Consider the following 22230-nt stretch of genomic DNA (forward strand, 5'->3'; position numbering starts at 1 on the left):
CCATGGCAACCAAAGGGGTACAGTTAACGAGCGACTTTTCAAGCAGTTAATTTGAAATTGGTCATGTAAAATAAGCCTTTTAAAATTGCCATATCTTACATCACGGCCCTTGATTGGCTGAATTACGGCAGATTGAGGTGAGGACCATAATCTTCCGCTCTTGGCCTTCAGGGTCTTCAGTTTTTGATGTGATACAAATTAGAGATATAATTAGAACAGTCGGGTAACTTCCCGATGTTAGTCTGGGGTTTGATGTGTCGAATTGCCACCATTATTACCGATGAAGAGCAACAAAATGGCTTTGGCGCATTTCGTGATTCGAGAGATGTGCCTAGATAGCTCCCTGGCACAGTACAGCGACTCCGTAAGGGAAGTCGGAAAAATGTTGTCATTATGAGGACAGCTCTGTATTTAGCTTATGATGTGCTCAGTTCAACAGTTTTTGCTTGAGATGGATTCAGGCCTAAATTGTCTTTGGGTTTTTTCAGAAGAAAAGGTCAAATTTTATATATGTGCAGTCTGGAGGGAAGAGACATACATGGAAGTCTTCAAAGGGACTCAGGTTTCTGGCTGAAATGGAGTCCCAAATCGCCCAGCTGATTCAGGTTCAGGGAGAAAAGTCATAAACTTAGGACAAATGTAGGATAGGGATGTCACAAGCTTACTCAGGTAGAGTTAGAGAAGATGGATTGTCTCAGGTCGAGTTACAGTATTCCTAAACTGACCGGACTAACACAGAGATATCATAAACTTGGTATAGAGAAGTCACAATCTAACTTACCGGTAGATTGAGACACGAGACATAGAGAAGTCTGTAGGATTTACAACATAAGTAATTCAACATCTAAGACTACCCTAGGATTGAACTGAAATAATTCAACATATCATAAACTTAGAATAGAGAAGTCACAATCTAACTTACCGGTAGATTGAGACACGAGACATAGAGAAGTCTGATTCTAGGATTTACAACATATTAAGTAATTCAACATCTAAGACTACCCTAGGATTAAATTGTAGTAATTCAACACATCATAAACTTAGAATAGAGAAGTCACAATCTAACTTACCGGTAGATTGAGACACGAGACATAGAGAAGTTTGATTTTAGGATTTACAACATATTAAGTAATTCAACATCTAAGACTACCCGAGGATTGAACTGAAGTAATTCAACATATCATACACTTAGAATAGAGAAGTCACAATCTAACTTACCAGTAGATTGAGACACGAGACATAGAGAAGTCTGATTCTAGGATTCACAACATATTAAGTATTTCAACATCTAAGACTACCCTAGGATTGAACTGAAGTAACTCGACATCTAAGAGTAACCTAGGATAAAACTGAAGTATCTCAACATCTAAGATTACCCAAGGATTGAACTGAAGTATCTCAACATCTAAGACTACCCAAGGATTGAACTGAAGTATCTCAACATCTAAGACTACCCAAGGATTAAACTGAAGTAACTCGACATCTAAGACTAGCCTAGGATAAAACTGAAGTATCTCAACATCTAAGACTACCCAAGGATTGAACTGAAGTATCTCAACATCTAAGACTACCCAAGGATTAAACTGAAGTAACTCGACATCTAAGACTAGCCTAGGATAAAACTGAAGTATCTCAACATCTAAGACTACCCAAGGATTAAACTGAAGTAACTCGACATCTAAGACTAGCCTAGGATAAAACTGAAGTATCTCAACATCTAAGACTACCCAAGGATTAAACTGAAGTAACTCGACATCTAAGACTAGCCTAGGATAAAACTGAAGTATCTCAACATCTAAGACTACCCAAGGATTAAACTGAAGTAACTCGACATCTAAGACTAGCCTAGGATAAAACTGAAGTATCTCAACATCTAAGACTACCCAAGGATTAAACTGAAGTAACTCGACATCTAAGACTAACCTAGGATTGAACTGAAGTAACTCGACATCTAAGACTAACCTAGGATTAAACTGAAGTATCTCAACATCTAAGACTACCCTAGGATTGAACTCAAGTAACTCGACATCTAAGACTAACCTAGGATTAAACTGAAGTATCTCAACATCTAAGACTACCCAAAAGGCCAAGGATTGAACTGAAGTAACACAACATCAAAAACTACCCTCCCCTACGCACAACCTGCTCTGGAGATTATTTTGAGTCAGCGAAAGATACTGCAGATGCCATTCGATATGGTATCAGAATCACAACCAATTGTAACTGGGACAATAATTTTGGACGACTTTGGTTCGCCTGACAAAGGTGTTTTGTCAACATTTTGACAAGTCAGGCTCCTAAGTGGCAAATGAAGATGAAAAGTGTTTGCACAAGTTTGGAAAAGAGAGGCAGTAGGACATGCTCATGAATGAATTATCCGCATTAAAAGCACCGGTCTTGAAGCCAAATGTCGAAAAAAGTTAACAAACTTGGTTTCTAATTGCTTGAAAAAATTTGATCCATGGTAAAATATTCTTAGATCGGCGATTTCAAATTAAAATTAGTTTGCTTCCAGTTAATGAGATTTTCCTTGACCAGGTTTATTATGATAAAGTGGTATTCTGCATGCACTACCACCAACATTTCCAATCAATGGCACATCTCATAGTGATTCTATTCTTTTTTTCAACAATGTTTGACTTTGAGCTGTAACTGCAACTTGAAAGGATATAATAATCATGTACATGTAGTTGATAAAATAGCTGATCTGAGGTGCTTTCTGGAACAATAGTTGACAAAGATGAGTTCTGGTGAAATAGTTGACCAAGATGAGTTCTGGTAAAATAGTTGACCAAGATGAGTTCTGGTAAAATAGTTGATCAAGATGAGTTCTGGTAAAATAGTTGATCAAGATGAGTTCTGGTAAAATAGTTGATCAAGATGAGTTCTTGTAAAATAGTTGACCAAGATGAGTTCTGGTAAAATAGTTGATCAAGATGCGTTCTGGTAAAATAGTTGACCAGGATGAGTTCTGGTAAAATAGTTGATCAAGATGAGTTCTGGTAAAATAGTTGACCAAGATGAGTTCTGGTAAAATAGTTGATCAAGATGTGTTCTGGTAAAAACAGTTGATCAAGATTAGATCTGGTAAAACAGTTGATCAAGATGTGTTCTGGTAAAACAGTTGATCAAGATGAGTTCTGGTAAAACAGTTGACCAAGATGAGTTCTGGTAAAATAGTTGATCAAGATGAGTTCTGGTAAAATAGTTGATCAAGATGCGTTCTGGTAAAATAGTTGACCAGGATGAGTTCTGGTAAAATAGTTGATCAAGATGAGTTCTGGTAAAATAGTTGACCAAGATGAGTTCTGGTAAAATAGTTGATCAAGATGTGTTCTGGTAAAACAGTTGATCAAGATTAGTTCTGGTAAAACAGTTGATCAAGATGTGTTCTGGTAAAACAGTTGATCAAGATGAGTTCTGGTAAAACAGTTGACCAAGATGAGTTCTGAAATAGTTGATCAAGATGAGTGTTGGTAAAATAGTTGATCAAGATGAGTTCTGGCAAAATCGTTTACCAGGATGAGTTCTGGTAAAATAGTTGATCAAGATGAGTTCTGGTAAAATCGTTGACCAAGATGAGTTCTGGTAAAACAGTTACTTACTTACCAATTAAGTCTGGTTTCCTCTGGTCATGCCATTCATAACACAGAGCCTGAGCGATGCACAAACTCGTCATATTTTCAGCCAGCCTTGCATATTTTACTTGAGAGAATCTAAAAGTAAAATTGAGAAATAAAACTAAAAGACACGATGTTATATCAACATATTGAAGGAATTCCACCCTCTGACATATCAGATCTCAGGTGGATGAAAAATGCTACTTGAAAACAGCTTATACGGGGACGCGAGAGTACCTCAGAGAGCTTGGTGAAATTGTAACTTTAGCGCACTTTAAATAATATATTATAGTCTAACTATTCAAGGTGAAACTAATTTCAAACAGATTTTCTTTTTTGCCTGCAATTATATTTTGCAATCGGGAAAGTCACTGGGACACAAACATTTCCAAGTCTATACATGCAGTTCTTCAAGTGACTCCTTTGACCCATTTTCACCAGATGAACAGACCATTCACCACATCCTCCAAGAGTGCTCTCAGTTTGAATCTCAGTGGACAACGGCCTGGCCAGATGATCAAAATGTCTAAAGAAACTGTGGGGAATGGGGGAAGACCCCATTTCGTGACATCCATCGACCTAAGAATTTGACGATGTCGCCAAGCCCTAAGAAGAAGAAGACACATTTTTCTGAACTTACACAACCAAACCAATGGCAAATCTCCAGTTTGGCGGAGAGAATAATGCAGCATGAATAATGAAACGCGTCGCAGGATCGCGGCTGCAAATAAAAAGATAAACGTGCAAAGACAATCAAGCATTTTATGAAGACAAAGTGACATCATGTATATTCATGATGCTAGGCTCGCAATTTTTTGTAACTGCGTGACATTTGCCCCGATGGGCGACATAATCGCATTTGCCACGCCCGACTGGGGCCCAATCCAGCTCCTTTATAACGACAAGATTGAACATGTTGCCCAGTGTCATCCCTCAATAACCTAAACACATTACTTCTCATTTCTTGGTGAAATCTTTCTTCATCTTTGCCGAGCAAGTTGACACTTACTTTATGAATAATTTCCGACGTAAACCAGCCAATACGGAGAATATCAGTGACATCATTTGTTTTCATCTAAAAACGCAACCAAACAACATGACAGTATAATTTGCTTGATTTTTGTTGTGAACTTACATCCCCCCAAATGAAATTCTGACAGGGGTGTATATCGAAAATGATGTCGGTGTGTCATTCCTAAGCACACAAATTCAAATTGATAGTTTTTAGTGAGAACCATCTATCTTCGTCATTTTACGCGATGGCCAGTAATTCTTTGACTAATCATGGCAGGAAGACGAAACCCGTCATGTAAAGATGATCAATTTTTAGCAGCCTTCTGCTCCAAGAAAGAAATGAAGTGGAATTCCTTCATCTTATTCATTCGAGGCATGGTTACCAGTATAAGTACAGCGGCAAAAAACATTTTGATTTAGAACTTCTCTATTAAGGACACCCTCGGGACTGATAAGTGATGTCCTTTGAAACACTCTATTTGGGACAAAAATCAGTATCCTTTGTAGAAAGGGGGTCCTTAACAGAGAGGTGTCCGCTAAGAGAGTAATTTTCTTATGGAAGAGGGTAACATTGTAATTGTAGGGATAGTTACATTGGTACCTTGTGAGGAGCTGGGGCCGAATGCAAGGATGCGATGTAGGCCTACTGTCATGACTGCAAGTTATGTATAAAAGATAGAGATACCTAATGGAAACTTTCCTTAACTTAACTTTACACATTAATTTAGGGGAGACTTGTCCTGTTTTAGATGGATCAACAGTAGAACCTCCCTTAGTGGACACCTCTCTTATAAGGACACCCTAATGAGAACACTTAAACTTTCGTCCAAAATAGGTCATTTCCATTCAAATTTGACCTCTCAATCAGGACACCTCTCTATTGAGGACAGAACTTGTCAGTCCTAAAGGCAGCCAGGGTGTCCATAATAGAGAGGTTCTTCAAACTGTAACTGATGTATTCTGCGACCTGAAACTGTGGACAAGATTACCTTTTTCCTGGGGACTGCCTTACAATTTGTCAGTGCTTCCATCTACTGAGAGTAAATTGCATCAAGGCTCTACCTATCAGGGTTGAAAGGAATTTGGAGAACTGGCTCATAAGCTGCTTTTACCAGCTCAGCCCACCATCTTCAGGCCACTTTTTTATTATTCGTTAAACTGCCAAAATGAAAATCTTTCCTTATCTATTATATTGGATTGGAGAGGTGTACAGCCTCTTCAAATCGTCTAATTTACCTATCCTTGCGTCTAGATTACCATTGTCTAAAATGACCATTGTCTAGATTACCATTGTCTACTTTACCATTGTCTAAAATGACCATTGTCTAGTTAATTACCATTGTCTACTTTACCATTGTCTAAAATAACCTTGTCTAGATTACCATTGTCTATTTTACCATTGTCTACTTTACCATTGTCTAGTTTACCATTGTCTACTTTACCATTTACTAAAATAAACTTGTCTAGATTACCATTGTCTACTTTACCATTGACTAAAATAAACTTGTCTAAAATACCATTGTCTGATTTACTTTTGTCTAACTTACCTGGATTCCCCTCCACCCAGAGTTGATGAGGAGGAGCCCGAATAAACTTGTAGAGATGCAATTTTAATTGACATTGATCAATCAAATAAAAATAACAATAAGAAACTATGGATGAAAAATCTATGGACCTATTAGTTTTACCTTTCTGGCAACTGGTAAGGATTCCTGCTTCCCTGACCTCCTGGCTATAAGCTTAGACATTATCACAGTCATCCTGAGATAGGCCTACAGATTTTTGATACTCCTATACACTGTAGGCCTACACAAAATATATAATTTGAAATATCGAGAGGCGGAGTATATGATGTATCACAGTTGGCCTAGACCTAACAAGCCAATGGGATTCCTATGACAACCTATGGACATTCTGGAACGGGAAGTCTGCCCAAGGATAGAACCTCAATCCTTCATTTGCTACCACCACTGGGCATCAACGGGGGGGGGGGGGGGGGCATCATCTCCAACATGTGCTCAAGACTATAAGTTATTACCCCAGTCAGCTGTGGTTGGACTTGAGAGGCTCATCCCAGTGGAGTTCCAGTGGAGTTGAATTCTTTGCCTACTGGAACTATATAACATGAAAAGACCAATTGCACTTACTGCTCCCTGCCTTTTACTATTACTCATTCGATAAAACATTCGAACAACCGTTTGGTATCTAAGGCCTATAATCAGCATCCCATCATCTGTAAAAAACAATCCTCTGACACCCCTGCTACCCATGACAGTTGCCATACTATATATCGGTCCGCTCTCCAATGTTCAAGAATGTGAGTTGGTTTATAGTCCTTCGAATAATAATCATTTTATGAGAAATCTGCCATAATTTCTTCTGTAAACATGACATGAAAAAAGTATAGTAATACAATTGAGTGGATATGTAAGAAATAAAGATTCCGAACAGCATGCAAGAATCTTTTAAAATTGCGTGGCAAAGTAGTGACCGATTCCAACCATGGCGGGCTACTTATGAAATCAGAGTCAATCCTGCAGAACTGAAGAAGAAAGTTTCGATTGAAAGGATAGGAACGCGATTGATGTGTCTAGATGACACCTCCAAGGGACTGCATCAAACGACCACTGTAACCGGTCAGTTTTTGCAAATATCTGTCAACAACTCTTAATCACATTGTACCGGGCATTCAGTTTGCATAATATTCACCTCCAAACGAAAAAAAACCATGTTTGTTGGCGAAAGAAATGTTGTCCGACTATTGGACGATAGTACAAGCATACGATCTTATATAGAGGATCAAGGATGTACCTATTGTTGGACATTGAGGAAGTCGTAAGAAACTTGCTCTCTTCATCACACTATCTCCTGTCCTCTGTGGTATTTTATACATTGGTGGCAGTGGTACTCTGTGTTTTTGGTGCCATCCATCTGTGGCTCGGACTCCATTCAGTCAAGTACGGTTCACCCCTCCTGTCCTGCCCTGGCTCTCCTGTCTGCCCCACACAGTACAGGTATGCCTACAGTTGTATGTAATAACTGTAGCCAACGACATCATGACATAAAAGGGGTGTGGTCTGACTTTCTGTTTAGTGAAAGTGTGGTGGTACGTGCGACGACATAAAACTATACCCTAGGCCTAGGGTCATAGACCCTTTTACACCAGGCAGAGGAAGTCATTGCGGGACCAAACAAACAAGCAGCAAACAAAAGACCGCATGGTCGCACACCACATGATCTTTTGTTCGTTGTGCCTATATTAGGGTTTGTTAGGGCTAGCACTGACTTCCTCCGCCTGGTGTAAGGGCCCCTATAGTGCAGGATAAATGTAGCCGGACACCATCAATAAGGGACAGGAAAACAAAAGTCTTTTACAATAACCATGGAGTAATAGGTCAAATACGCCAGAAAATGGAGCTAGAGGCATTGTCTGGCATCTGACCTTTAATGAAGATGTTCTGTTTTCCTGGCCCCAGGTACATTTGGTGTGCGCATATTGTCATTGGCTCATTTATCATCTGTAGTGTAAGACACAAGAGGGAGAGGTTGATTTGTCCATAGTACTTGTATGTGGACTCCAATTGGAAATTTAAGCTCATCGATCAGAAAAAATGCACTGATTTATGGAGATAGGGACAGCCTTTCAGTCAGTCAGTAGGGCTTTTTTTCATGGCTGAAGAATAGCTTTCTGTAATCTGTACATCGCCAGGCCAAGCAGCTCTCACTTGGAACCCAAGTGAATCAAAAAACATGCAAATCTAGTTTAGATATCTAACAAATGAAATTCTATTTTATCTATTTCAGGTCTTCATAACGCTTACGGTGTAAAATGTATCCTGGAAACCAATATGGATATGGACCACCACCACCACATCCCCCTGGGCCATCGATGAACATGCCACCAGATCCACCGTACCCGCCTTGGCCGCCCAATAGACCAATGATGAGCTATCCAATGCCTTACAGATATCCCCCACCTCCTCCTCCTCCTCCTCCACCGCAACAATACCAAGACTCTGGCCCTCCTCAGGTAAACTTGGGGGCACAACAAAACCAGCATACAGAGTTCCAGCATCCCCTCCTAGGACAACCACTATTTAGTACTGGGACTCCAGTGAAAACAAATGTGCAAGTCTATCATGGTGTCAGGCCACCTGATTTTCAAAATATCAGCAGTGCGCCTGGTTTTAACCAAGACCCAAACAGCTATAATCAAGGTCCAAGTTTGAATCCGCAGCAAGCAAGTTTTAGTCAGTGCATGAATCAAAGCATGTTTTCTCCCGGTTCGTATGCCCAGACATTCCAGCCAGGATCAAGTGGTGGTGTAGGACAGTTCAGTGGAAATGTGAACCAATCAAATACAATTGCCACTGCCGCAAAAGAACTCACAAGTCGAAGTCCGATTCCATCTGTGAATCCAAGCATCGGTCTGAAACCTCGGGTTACTAGTAGGCTTTCACCTGCTCAAAATCCACCAGAATTTATTGTCCCAGTATTTTCAACTCATTCTGCTACTGCATCACAACAACAGCCATTATCAGCTAACACTATTACAACAGAGAAAATTGTTAATAATGTTAAAATTACATGTATAGTGAAGTCAGTTACTTCTAATTTTGATGCGCACTCTGTCGACTTGATAAGGAAGAATCATGATTCTGGCACCTTCTGTGAAAAGGGTAGTGCCAGATTCAATGTTGATGTGCCAAAATGTGCTGAGAGGAGTATGTTAAGTTCAGGCAACTTCCGTTCTGGTAGCAATTGTGGTTCGAATAGACGGAAGGAGTTACCAATGCAGATGGACCAAAAGAACAATTCGAATACTTCCCACAAAACGGACGATGAGACTAATGGTAATGTATCTGTTGTCCGTTGGTTGAATACCACTGTCAAATCGTCTGATGTGGATGCGGCTGATTCTAGTCAAATGCAAGACTTCGTGGAAGAAGGTGGCAGTTCTAGACATGAGGAAACATTAGTGAAATTTGTCCAACGGTCAACGGAAAGGCGGCTGTTGGCACAGACTGGTGATAAGCTTGGAATGATGCAGTCACCCAAAAAAGCTGGTTACGTCTCCAGAGATCAGTTTGATACTTCGGCTGTATCTCTAACTCCAGCAGAGTCCTCTGTAGAAGAAAGTCTTGACCTCAGGGCAAGTCGTTCAGCATCTAACAGTCAACAACCAATCGAACGACATCTGAATTCTCCATTCTCCACCGTGGGACGAGGATGGGGACGTGGAAAATTGGTGTGTAATTGAGTCTAGTGTCAGATTTTTTGTAGCTTTGTCCCTGATTGCAGCCTGTTTTTTTCTTTGTGTTACCAATTAGCAAAAATATATAGAACTTGCCCTGTCAATTTTTGCAATTTGTTATAAGAAAAAAAGAAAAAAAATTATATGGACACTTGACTCTGCTGTGTAGTTATTTTATTGGTGCAGTGCAGTGATTTAGTACATGTACAGTAGTTATTCATTTGAATACAGTAGTTATTCATTTGAATACAGTAGTTATTCATTTGAATACAGTAGTTATTCATTTGAATACAGTAGTTATTCATTTGAATACAGTAGTGTTGTTCATTTGGTTTCAGAATCACCATTGGAGTATTCGAGGACCTGTTGCTGGGTATGACAACGACTATGACTTAGAAGGGTCGGGTGACCAGTCTTGGAATTTCAACCAGCCTCGTCAAAGACCTCGAAAAAGAACTATTTTTGACAATCCACCTCCAATTCCGCATTTCCATGGGAAAAAGCCCACCAAGCCAACAGATGAAGTCACTCAAGAAGCAATTTATAGGTAAATGTAGTCAACTGGACGTTGCTTGGCCCCTAAAAGTCCTGGCAGCTGTGGTATCTATCACCAGTAGCGGATGAAATCTCGAACGATGACATTTTCCTAAGGTTTGCCTGTTTTAGTAATATCAATATCATCTTCGGGAATAAAAAAAGCTATATTTTCAGATGCACTGCCAAAGGCAAACATAAAAAGCATGGACATTTCAGTTCCAAAGCATAAACCATAAATTTCAACAGTAAACACGGAAATTTGTCAACCACCAATTGAAAATTGAAAAGCTCGTGACTCACAAATTGTTCTTATTTCAGGAAAGTCGTATCCTTCATCCCTGCCGATGGTGTCATCTCAGTGCAGAGTCCTGAAATAATCGAAATCTTCAAAAGCCTGACGTCAGTTGAGAGGGAATACGTCATGAAACGTGGCACATTGCACAACTTTCTTAAGGATTGCCCCTATCTCGGCTGTTATGATTCGAAGTTTTTTGTCCGAAACGATGGCCAGAATCCTGTGCGGGTGGATGATGATGAACCTCTATTAACCGGGTAAGACGTCACTTGAAGGCCTAAGAGCACACCGGACATACATGCAATATTTTTAAAGAAGTGAGTTACTGTCAAATGCAGATAGACTGGGTTGCAGTCTGTCCTAAGAACCGTGCATTAATAGAGTGTGTCCTTTGTGTACTGAGCCCTTGAAATGCACTTTATATCAACGCAAAAGTTTTACGAAAGACTGTCCTATGCTCTGGTGCACGTAATATTCGTGTTTTCTTTTCTGTTTTGAAGGTATGATCACGCATTTCCCGGGTACCAAGGTGGCTACGGTGACTGTGGAGATATTCAGTTCAGTGATGAGGAGGTTGACGAATCACCGACCACCCCAGGTATGATGTGATACATCCTCATTCCATTTTAGGCCTACACTAATAATGTAGTAGATCGACTGACCCTCCCCCCTCTCCCTCTAAAGGACGGATGGGAAACTTCGCTTGGAATTGAGTTTTTTTATTCGCAGATCTCGAAAAAACAACTGTTTACATAAAATATTGCCACGCACCTCCAGCTCAAGTGCTGGCATTTCATGGAAGCGCGAAGAAATTGTAGCTATATTTTAGAATAAGCCAGGTGCCCAATAAAAAGTACGCTGTACATCCAAATATACGCGAAAAATGATGAACCTTGTCTTACTAAAAACTTGACAATTTGACGTACACCATAAGTCAATGGACACATTAGCTACCATATGATGCACACTGTGCATCTTTTGGTCACCAGGAGGGTTAAGTCATGTAACTTATAATTGTGAAACTTGTTTTTTACAGCCGATAAATCAACGTTGTTATGCCAAGACGCAGAAGTCGCCAACAAGCAAGACGGCGGCACGGAAAACAACTTCTTCTTAAAATACCCGGAGAAGGACCGAAAAACGCTGCCAAGGATTACCACCAGTAGCGACAAGTCTTATGAGCAGTTCATAAGCCGCCTGGATGAGATCGGTATCAAAGTTGGGGAAGCAGACGCCGAGTTGGGGGCAGGTGACCAGGAAAACAATCAAGACCTCGTGTTGTCGCCAGAGCAGGGAATGTTCCAGAAGTTTTTATCGAATTTGAAGAAGTCGGGCATAAAAGTCGAGTTGAAGAAGGAGGCGGAGGCGGATGCCTGTCCCGCAGCCGAGTGGTCACATGGTTATGATGAGCCTACAACTCATTTCGACCACTTAGCCGTTGCAGACAATACGGTTATTAACGGCGTGGTCATTCCCGATGAAGAGGGCTGTGTCCAGGTTGTGGATTACGCTGATGCTGATGATGATATTGACGTAGGTGATGATGACAATGTGGGAGATTTTGATGAAATTTACGTCAGCGATGATGAAGATGGTGCAGTATTTGCTGAACTTGTTGCAGATGCTGAAGTTGATGTCGTGCCTAATGGTGAGGAAGAGCAGGATGCTCTTCATGATGAAAATAATGCTAGCACTGCTACCTTCAAAAGCCAGAGGATGGCGATAACGACCGAGCCAGGAGCTGATGATAAGGCTGCGACTGATGGAAATGTTGACGATATTGTTGGATTTCCAGCTGCCATGAAAAAAGAAGCTGGGACAGACTTCGCACTCCAAGCTGTAACCAACACTGTTGATGTTGTTGCTGCTGTTGAACACAAGGGTTTGGCTACAGAGGCGGTCGCAAACAGTTGTGAGTTTATTGCTGAAATAGCGGCTCTTCGAGATGCTATCCTCGATGCCAGCGATCAATCGAAAGAAAGAAACGTTCCAGGACGAATAAACAATATTCTTGAAAAGATCGATGATCTAAAACATGCTGCTGAGAATTGTACCGGTACTCCAGATAATATTTGTGACGTATTAGAAAATTTCACGGATTGCATCATTGAGGCGGAATCTTGTGGCCAGGGCCTCAATCAGTTGTACGAGTTGGAGCGTTTTTTACTTCTTGAGAAAATGTTTGTTTCTTACAATGATGGTGATGCTGGAAACAAGGGCATTATATCAGAGGCTGTCAATGCAGCTAGTGTTGAAAATGGTTGTGTGTTATTTGATGAAATTGAGGCTATTAGGGATGCTATTCTTGATGTGGGAGACCAGTCTGAAAACAGTGATGTTCCTGGACGCGTCAACAATATCTTGGCAAGGATCGATGATCTTAAACATGCTGCTGAAATTCGTATTCATACTCCAAATCACGTCTTTGATGCATTGGAAAATTTCAAGGATTTTATCATTGAAGCAGAGGCTTGTGGCGACAGGCACAATTCGTCATCCGAGTTGGAGCATTTGTTACGTCTCAAGGAAACTATTTTTGCATCTTCCGTTACGCATAGTTCAGATGACAAGTCAGTGCCGTCCAACCGTAGATTGGACAAAGATATGCCGGGCTCTGGTCAAAGTGTGAAAAAGACTGCTTTTAAGGTTGGTTGTCCCGTGTTTGTGCCTGGGAAGCCATCGCCTAAAGATTTGAAAGTCAATATATCGACCACAACATCGTTGAAGTTCGATGCCCCTGCATTTGTACCTGGACTTCCGATTACTCCTCCACCAGATGCCTGCACCAAATTTGACCTCGCCAGCCCAGAATTTGTGCCACAGTCTTCCAAACCGCTGTTGGGTTCTTCTCCATTGACAAAAGATGCCACTCCGTCCCGAGAAACTCCACAACATTCCAGCTCGCTTCCGTTTGTGGTTGGAATGTCTGTGTCCACTCCAGCGGTTAAATCCGCATCGGAATCTACCTTGGCTCAACCTCAGACATACCCTGCCCCTGTAGTTATACCACACTCAGCTGTAACATCACTGCCGTTAGCAGGTTCCATACATTCTCAAGTATTTCTTCCTCCGCCTACAACAAATATGAGCCCAGGACCAGTGCCAAATCATACCTTCCCGTCGGAACAGCCTGCTCCAGTAGCGGGTCAAGGACAAATGCCGACTCTTTCTGGTCCTTCAGTTTCTTATTTCGGACCTAGTGCTGTATCCTCGCAAGGTTCTACGTATATGCCGTCCCAAGTATTTTCTCCGCCTATATCAAATACAAACGCAGGAGTAGTGCCAAATCAAGAATATGCTTCATTTCCGCAATCGGCCCAAGTAGTGGGTCCTCCTGCCTCTTATTTTGCACCTGGAACTGGACTGTCTCAAGCACCTGTATTTACCCAAGGGCGTGCACAAGGACCTCGGATGGGATCGGGACCACCATTTCCAGTGCCTGTCTGTGGCCCGCAAATGGTTCCAGGACCCCAAATGGTGCCAGGACCACAAATGGTGCCAGGACCTCAAATGGTGCCAGGACCTCGAATGGTGCCAGGACCACAAATGGTGTCAGGACCTCAAATGGTAAAAGGACCTCAAATGGTGTCAGGACCTCAAATGGTGCCAGGACCTCAAATGGTACAAGGACCTCAAATGGTGCCAGGACCACAAATGGTGTCAGGACCTCAAATGGTACAAGGACCTCAAATGGTGTCAGGACCTCAAATGGTGTCAGGACCTCAAATGGTACCAGGACCACAAATGGTACCAGGACAACAAATGGTACCAGGACCTCAAATGGGAGCCGGGCCTCCTCCATGTTCAGTGCCTGGGTGTGTTCCAGTCAGATGGCCTGGACCTACAATATTGTCTCAAGTACCAGGACCTATGCAGACTCAGTTTGTAGGCCCGGGACCGCCACCATCTCCGGTTGGTCAGCGTGTGCAATTCGTACCTTGTTCAGCCCCTCCAGTACTTTCACCAGAAGCTTCTCCTTTACACATTTCATCACCTCTACCTCATCCACATTCTCCGACAGTTTCAAATTGCAATATAGTTCCAGTTCAATTATCACCAGTTCAAGCACAGGATAAGCCGCAGTTATCAAGATTCGGCTGCTCACCGTCCCCAAAGCCCATTATTGAATATGAAGCGTGTAGCGAAGCTCAAGTTAGATCTGGCACGGCTGCTACCAAGGCATTAAGCGACAAGTCTTTGGACCTTCAAAAGGCCACGCCACTGGCCTCGAGACCCAGTAGTGCGTCACCAGCCAAGTCTGTGACAAAAGACCCGGCAACTGCTCCCATATATGCTCGTGCTACGGCTACCACTTCGGTAGGCACAGAGTCATCTTCATCCTGTACTCGTAGTGACTCTGATTTACCTGCTGCTCCTCGTTACTCTCGTAGAGACTCTGTGTGCCAAACTGATTCCCGGGACACGCAGGATGCTAGTGTGGCTACACATCGAATAAAAATGACGGAAGTCTCGAGTCAGACTGTTCCGCCGGTCATGTGCGATGTCATGATCAACACGCTCAACGACACGGAGTTAGACCTCCTGATGCCTGCAGTGGAGACCGCAGATGTCGGGACCAACACCAAGGGTCCTAAGATGATGGACAAGGCAGTGTTGACACGGATTATGGCTGAAAATCTCACGTCCTCGAAGAGCACACAAACCAAGATTCATTTGGTCTCGAGCAGTCTGTACGGGAAGGCGCTCGCCAGGGCATTAATGGCTGAGGTAAGAAGTAGTTGTGCTTGTGTGAATCGGGGAAATTTCATGGAATGGGAGAGGTTGCGCATCATTAAGTACTCTGACTTCAATTTTGAGAGAGAATAACTTTCGTCTAATGACAACTTCGATTAATCAGAAGTGACGAACGATTTCCCGTTGATAATTTACAGGTACCTGCATCGTCGACCTCTATCAGTGTCTTGGGGAAGCCTTGTCCGAACTGGCCTGGAATCAATAAAGTACAGTTCCTTATTTGTCAATTGTTCTCTTTCAGGAAAAAATCCTTGAGCTGGAGGCAAGCAAATGCATTTCCGATCTAACAAGATCGAAATGTGATGTGAGCATGAGCTACCAGCAGGAACAGGCTTTGCTCTGCTTGAGGTGAGTTGGCTGCTAGTGCTGCTACATGTATAATGGGGGTGAGAAATTCCTTACACCTCTCATGTCATCAGCCACAAAGGTGGGTCTACTGTTACTGGAAGTCTATTCCCCACTCTAGTATGGTCAATCGATTGGGCACTCTTGATCATGCTGCCCTTTAAACCTTTTAGTTGTGTCTCAGCGGAAAACTTCTATATGCTCCTGTTCGTTTTTCTTTTCATCAGCCAAGAAGAGAAAGGTGGCATGGATGAAAACCATCAGAAAGTATTGGCCAACATTGATCATGAAATAGTTAGAATACAGGTAGGTGTAAATCTGCCTTTTGTGAATTCAAAAGTTTGACATTTCTGATTACTCTCGGCCACTTTCTCCGGCAACCTGACATTTCTAGGTCAATTGTGCCTCCACATCCCTCCAGGCATTACGTATTTTGAGCCAAATACAGTTCCAACCAGGTCGGAAGGAAAATCTACCTACTGTGAAATCAATAGTTTGCCATCCCTGATTACTATAGGCCACTCACTCCTGCTCCATCGGTGTCTTGGGAAGCCTTGCTGGTCCATTTGACACGTGTTCAAAATCTTACTCATGCATCCTTACAGAACCTTCACCTGGAGAATCTACAACGACTGAGAGATGGCCAGGCCCTGGCTAAGCTCCCACCCATTACCGTCACAATGCAACGTGTTGAAACCAGAATCAACCAGAATCTGATGACCACAGTCAAAAAACAGGTAAATAAACATCACATTTCAAAGATATTGCTCTCAAAGGTGAAACCTTGTTGGAGGCGTACAGTTTCTGCATCCCAATTATTGTCCTTTTATGCAGTGTACTTTGTTGGTGCCAGCCCGGCTTAATCTCAAGACTCTGCTCATTTTAAATAAAACGTCTGCAAACAATTAGCCGTGGAAACATTGTCTGATTTACACTGTTGTGATTTCAAAGCGTGTTCGTAATAGCTGTGTACTGTGAACATAAAGAAAACATGTGTTCGCAACAACTGTGAACTGTGAACATAAAGATGTGTTCGTAACAGCTGTGAACTGTGAACATAAAGAAAAGATGTGTTCGTAACAGCTGTGAACAGTGAACATAAAGAAAAGAATAATCGGAGTTGTGGCCATTATAGTGACTTGCTGTCTGTGTGTTTTCAGTTCTAGACTTTGGTAAGGTAGAACTGGACCTGTTGTTTGAAGGGTCAGTCATATTGAGTGAAAAACTCACAAAATGTACCTGATGTGCATAGCTGCCTTGACTTATGTAACTATTTGGTCTCAAACCAGTATGTGCTATAATTGGTCAACATGGCTTTAATGGACAAGTTGGCTTTAAATTATAACAGCTTGGATTAATCTAGGCTTATCAGTATATCAGTGGTGTTGTAGTGTGTATGATCTGTAATATTCAGTGTTGAATGGTGCTCGGTGTGTGGTTGGTATGTCTTCCGATTTTAGTGTTCCATGTATAGAAAAATGTTTATTTCTTCATGAAACAGTAATGAAACAACAATTCCCTTGATTTTTCATGCCGACTCAAGTCATTTCGGACCGCGATTTCATCAGCATTGACATTGAATGATGGTGTCGCCCTCATTTCATGCAGTGTACTAAGGGGAGAGGAGAGACAAAGCAACGATCCCCAGCATTTAGAATTTGGGATGTATTCGTAGGGTGATGTATGAATATGTTTGGCAATATTCCAGGATTCCGCCGACAGAAAACCAAATATCCTGAAGGCTACGGAAGTAGAGAGTGAGAAAGACGATGAACTGGAAAATTGTCTCCATGCCAATTCGTTACAACTGGCGCCCCCTAATAGTCTGCAAGAACCGAAAGAGCCAACTGAGCGGCTGATTACCCTGCCAGAAGCTGGCCAGATAACTCCATCAGAAGCTGTTCGGATGGAAAGACCCAAACCAACCCGACCACCTGGTCTGAACACAGTACCTGTAAGTAAAACAGCAGAATAAGTTCCCTGACTGTTCGGTAATGCTCTATATGAATAACTGTATCTCTATCTATCAGGAAACCCCATGCACGTGATTTGACCAAAGTTAATCAAAACAACGGGAATATCAATTATGAAAAAATTAATTGAATCTATTTCTTTTTCAGGAGCCTCTTGCTGAGAATGAAATGGCAGAGATGGAGAAGTACGTCACCAACACAATGCTGTCTGCTCCTGCTGCAACCACTTCTAGCGTTGACCCTGTCGTCCTTCAGCAGTTAGTGGCAATGCAGATTCTGCAACAGTATCCGATGCTCGGCAATGATCCACAGTTGTTGCAGACGTTCGTTTTCCAGCAGATGAGTGCTATAATGCATATGCAGCATAATCAGCAGATGCAGGCATCTGCTCCTGAAACTTATGGTGCTCAGGCACCTGCTGAGACGTCTGGTGTTCAAGCGTCTGCTGCTGAGATGTCTGGTGTGCAAACGTCTGCTGCTGAGACATTTGGTGTTCAAGCGTCTGCTGCTGAGACATTTGGTGTTCAAGCGTCTGCTGCTGAGACATTTGGTGTTCAAGCGTCTGCTGCTGAGACGTCTGGTATTCAAGCGTCTGCTGCTGAGACGTTTGGTGTGCAAGCGTCTGCTTCCGCAACGTTAGGTGTCCCAGCGTGCGCTTCAGAAACATTGGTTCCACATGAAGCAGAAGCTCTGTTTACATCCAGTGGCCCTGAGGAAACTCGAAAGAAATCTGATGCAGCTCCGTCCAAGAACATGAAGAGAACTTGTTCAAACCGTTCACCCAGCAACCTGGAGGAAACGCCAAAAGAAACTGTTCTTTCCAAATCACGGACTGTGGCGAATTCTGATGTACCAGACTCTTGGGAAGATACTCTTGCCTACCCAGATTCAAAAACTTCAAGCAGGAAATCTTCCACTAGTTCTAAATCATTAGAGACAGCTACTTGTTGTTCACAATCATTGGGTAGAAAATCTCCCTCCTCGGAATCATCCCGTCCAAACTCTGCTCACTCCGCTACGAAATGTTTTCCTGAGGAGCAAAAAAAACCAGTGAGTTCTCTTCTGAAAGGTGGCAATTCGTCCTTCAAAAGTGGTTTCTATAAAGCAAAGGCTGCTCATTCTCAAACAGCGTCTGATTCTTATAACTCCAAACTCTCACAGAAAAGTTCGGCCGAATTATCTAGTTCTTTAGCACGTCGAGTCACTGGGGATGGAAGTGATCCAAAACCGAAATATTCCAAGCAAAATTTCGTTCCGCCCTCCCAACCTGCTCTGCCTGGTTACGGATCGGCCCAGGGATTGTCCAGTTCTCTTCCACAATCATCACAGGGCCCTCAATCCAGCTATGGATATGCGTTCCAGCCGTCGGAAGATTGGGACGAGGAGTGGGACAGTAGCGTCAGCCACGATGACAACCCGACTTTTTACAAGGTCAACTGCAGTAGGAGATTCAAAGCCAAGTCGGTTTCCGATGCCGTGGACGAGGCCGTCACAGTCGACCTCTCGAAGGTTGATGCAAAACCCCCGAAAACTCGAGGAAGGCGGGGAAGAAAAGGTGGATCGACGAGTCGAGAGAATGTCGTTGCTAGTCAAACGTCATTGAATTCCTTCGATGAAAACAAAACGTCGAGCGAGTCTGCACACGTTGGTTCTGCTAATCAAACAACTTGGGATGCATTCGATGATGTTCAGAAATCGACAAGTGACTCAACCAGTACTTTAACTCCTGCTAGTCAGCCATCTAGTTGGAATAACTTTGGTAGTGTCAAGAAAACGTCCACCAAAACACCCAGTGAGTCTATCGGCATGATAAGTTCAAAGTACAAGGCAGGTGCCTTGGACTCCTTCAGTGAGAACCATGATCCCTTCCAGCCAAAGTTTAAACCTCCGGAGAGTTTCATGCCAGCATCTGATGTGGAAAGTACGACATCGGCAGGAAGTGGGTTGAACATAGAGGTTGTGCCGCCGGAGAAGAAAGCGGCAGAATGGCAGCAGGTAATTTTCTTTCTTCTTCTTTTGATTTCTTGACACCTTGGTTAAATTCCGAGGAGGTGGAGTCCTTTATAAAGATTAAGAATTTTAAGTTATGTACAACCAGCTTGCGGGCTGTTGGTTTCCCAGTGTGCTTCCATGCCCAATTCCAAGTCCTTTGACTAATTTGTTTTAAACCATGATCCCAGCAGAGGTCAGATTCTCTCGGTTACAGTTGATGTTAAGTTTAAACGAGGTTAGCATCTGACCGGGTTGTGCTAATATTATGATTGTTTGTCGCTGCGATTTAAAATTGCTTGTTTGCTGGTCGATTCAAGCTCATCAGTAAACTTTTATTCCAGCTGACCAAGAAAAAGCCTGGCAGTGAAAGCACAAGCAAGGAGAGTAGCACTGCCGGCAAGGCAAAGAAAGATTCAGCTGGCACCAAGAAGGCAACATCTGGCAAAAGCAACAACTTTGAGCGGCTGATTACAACCTTGCAGAATGCCTTGCCTGACATCAGTCGGTAAGTCCAAAAATGCTGGTAGTTCTCACTGCCTGAGGTCTGTCTGATCGTGTCACTATTGGGGTAGGTCTCTGCTCAGAGGCTTTAAGGTAGTACGCTATGTTCAGCACACCTTTAGTGCCACTGTTATCAAAAATTTGCATCTAGCTGAATAAATCATTCGATTTATCTCTTGCAGGGACGGGGTGATCAAACTGATCAAGGAAGTGCGTACTCATAATGGAGGCCTGCAGGGACTCACCTTACAAAATATCATTGAAATGGCTGTGGAGTTGAGCAAGCAATCGGCTTCCAACCAAGCTTTGGTGAGTAGTCTGACCAAAGAAAAGGTCCAGGTCTGGCCCAAGTTGTTGATGATGAGGAGCGGAAAGTGTAATGCGTTACTGCTAATACAGTAGTCATGGTTGTGTTTCCATTTAATATACCTGTTATGGCAAACAAAAGACTTGCAGGAATACTTTATGCCTCCAAACCGCAGTTGTATGCAGAACCTCTCACCACATTAGAGCATGCATCTTCTTTGCATTTGAAAGTGAAGCTATTCGAATGACTCCCATTCATGTGGCATATTTCAGAATTATGCCAGTGCCATCCAGAACAAGACGCCCACAAAAATAGAACAGAAGGAATCCAACTCACTTCAAAGCCTTGGCAAACTTCCATCGAAAAAAGAAACCAAACCAGACACTGCGGAACCTTTCGTCCCTGCTCAGGCTCCACCCAAGCATCTAGCTGCCGCCCCAAACTCTCATCATGATGATGATGATGATCTTGATAACATGTGCGTCATTTGTCACGATTCCCTCAAGACATACAGCACCAAGACTCTCGACTGCGGCCATACCTATCATGATATGGTGAGTACCTATGTGAGGAACTTCAAAGTCTAGTGGTTAACACTGCAGCTCCCACGCTATAGGGCCTTGGGAGAAACCAGGCTTTGTGTTCTGGATGAACTGGCGTGGATTTAGGGAACTAAAATTCCTGGCTCTTCACAGTCTTTGGAATGAGACCTAAAACCGAAGTTTCTTGTACCTGGTGTCAATGCCAGGGCAGGTAAAACCCCCCACCAAGTGAGAAACATGAGTAGCTTGCGTGGACTCCCCTCCTTGTCTGAGTGAAAGCATAATAGTCAATATAATGTCCACGTCGTGGTATTGACCAGAACCAGAACCTGTACCCATAACCCCTAGAAAACCAATTGTGTGTCCGGTCAGCCTGCCTACCCAGCCAAGGCGACCAGTAACATGCACTTTTTCCCTGGGCCTAAGTTTTGCAATCAGAACCAGGCAAGATTTTGATGGACTTGTTCGGAGAGCTGGTGTAGCTGATCGTTGTCCCAACCTTGCCTTATTATCCTCTCTTGTTTCAGTGTATCAAGAAGTGGGTCTACAGCGTTGAGAGAACTTGTCCAACTTGTCGCTCACATGCATTATTCCCCGAGGAGTTCCCAAAGCTAGCTTAATAGGAATCAACCTGGGACCACTGTGGTGACAGGCGCTAATGTTTCCATTATGCCATTCCAACGGCCCAATTATGATTATGAAGGAATGATTGAGCGGAGTATTCTTTTTGACAGTTTTTATGCATACTTCTTAAAATAAACGTGTGTAGTCATGATAAAATTTCTCAGTATTAAAACTTTATGTTTTTTAGTATTAGTTATTGCTGATATCAATTATGATTCGCTGCCGATTATATGAACTGAAGGTCATAATGCTGTTATTTTGTATTGAAACTTAAGACTTATTTTTTGGAGGCAACAGAAATTGCGCCATTAAACAAAAAAAGATGGCATCTGTATACTTTTATTTGAACGACACGTAGCTGTGTTTTTCGACACTTTCAATATTCATTTTTGTCTTAATCCTTGCCAGATTTTGTACCTGTACATAAACTTGTAATTAGTTAACTTTGATATATTGAACAGATGTCATACT

The 22230-nt window shown here is 42.5% G+C and overlaps 1 protein-coding gene across 2 annotated transcripts; it reads left to right on the plus strand.

Moving 5' to 3' along the window:
- Positions 1–7187: 7187 nt before the first annotated feature.
- On the plus strand, positions 7188–22230 carry LOC135492318 (uncharacterized). Of its 2 annotated transcripts, XM_064778708.1 has the most exons (15): positions 7188–7270; positions 8439–8664; positions 10227–10435; positions 10744–10977; positions 11221–11318; positions 11757–15448; positions 15717–15823; positions 16048–16126; positions 16426–16557; positions 17529–17774; positions 17941–19788; positions 20127–20290; positions 20469–20595; positions 20866–21147; positions 21663–22230. In XM_064778708.1, exons 2-15 carry the CDS (start codon positions 8464–8466, stop codon positions 21753–21755), a joined length of 7512 nt encoding a protein of 2503 aa, XP_064634778.1. In that variant the 5' UTR covers positions 7188–7270; positions 8439–8463; the 3' UTR covers positions 21756–22230. The 2 variants fall into 2 exon arrangements, with proteins under 2 accessions (XP_064634778.1, XP_064634777.1); XM_064778707.1 differs by lacking the exons at positions 7188–7270; positions 8439–8664 and adding an exon at positions 9018–9882.

The sequence above is a fragment of the Lineus longissimus genome, chromosome 8 (genome assembly GCF_910592395.1).
Source record: "Lineus longissimus chromosome 8, tnLinLong1.2, whole genome shotgun sequence".
NCBI classification, from domain to species: Eukaryota; Metazoa; Nemertea; class Pilidiophora; order Heteronemertea; family Lineidae; genus Lineus; species Lineus longissimus.

Coding starts and splice junctions, on each gene's coding strand:
- LOC135492318 (XM_064778707.1), top strand. CDS start 9,361: ATGTTAAGTTCAGGCAACTTCCGTTCTGGTAGCAATTGTGGTTCGAAT. Junction 16,558..17,528: donor TGACCACAGTCAAAAAACAG/GTAAATAAACAT, acceptor GCAATATTCCAG/GATTCCGCCGACAGAAAACC. Junction 21,148..21,662: donor GCCATACCTATCATGATATG/GTGAGTACCTAT, acceptor CTCTTGTTTCAG/TGTATCAAGAAGTGGGTCTA.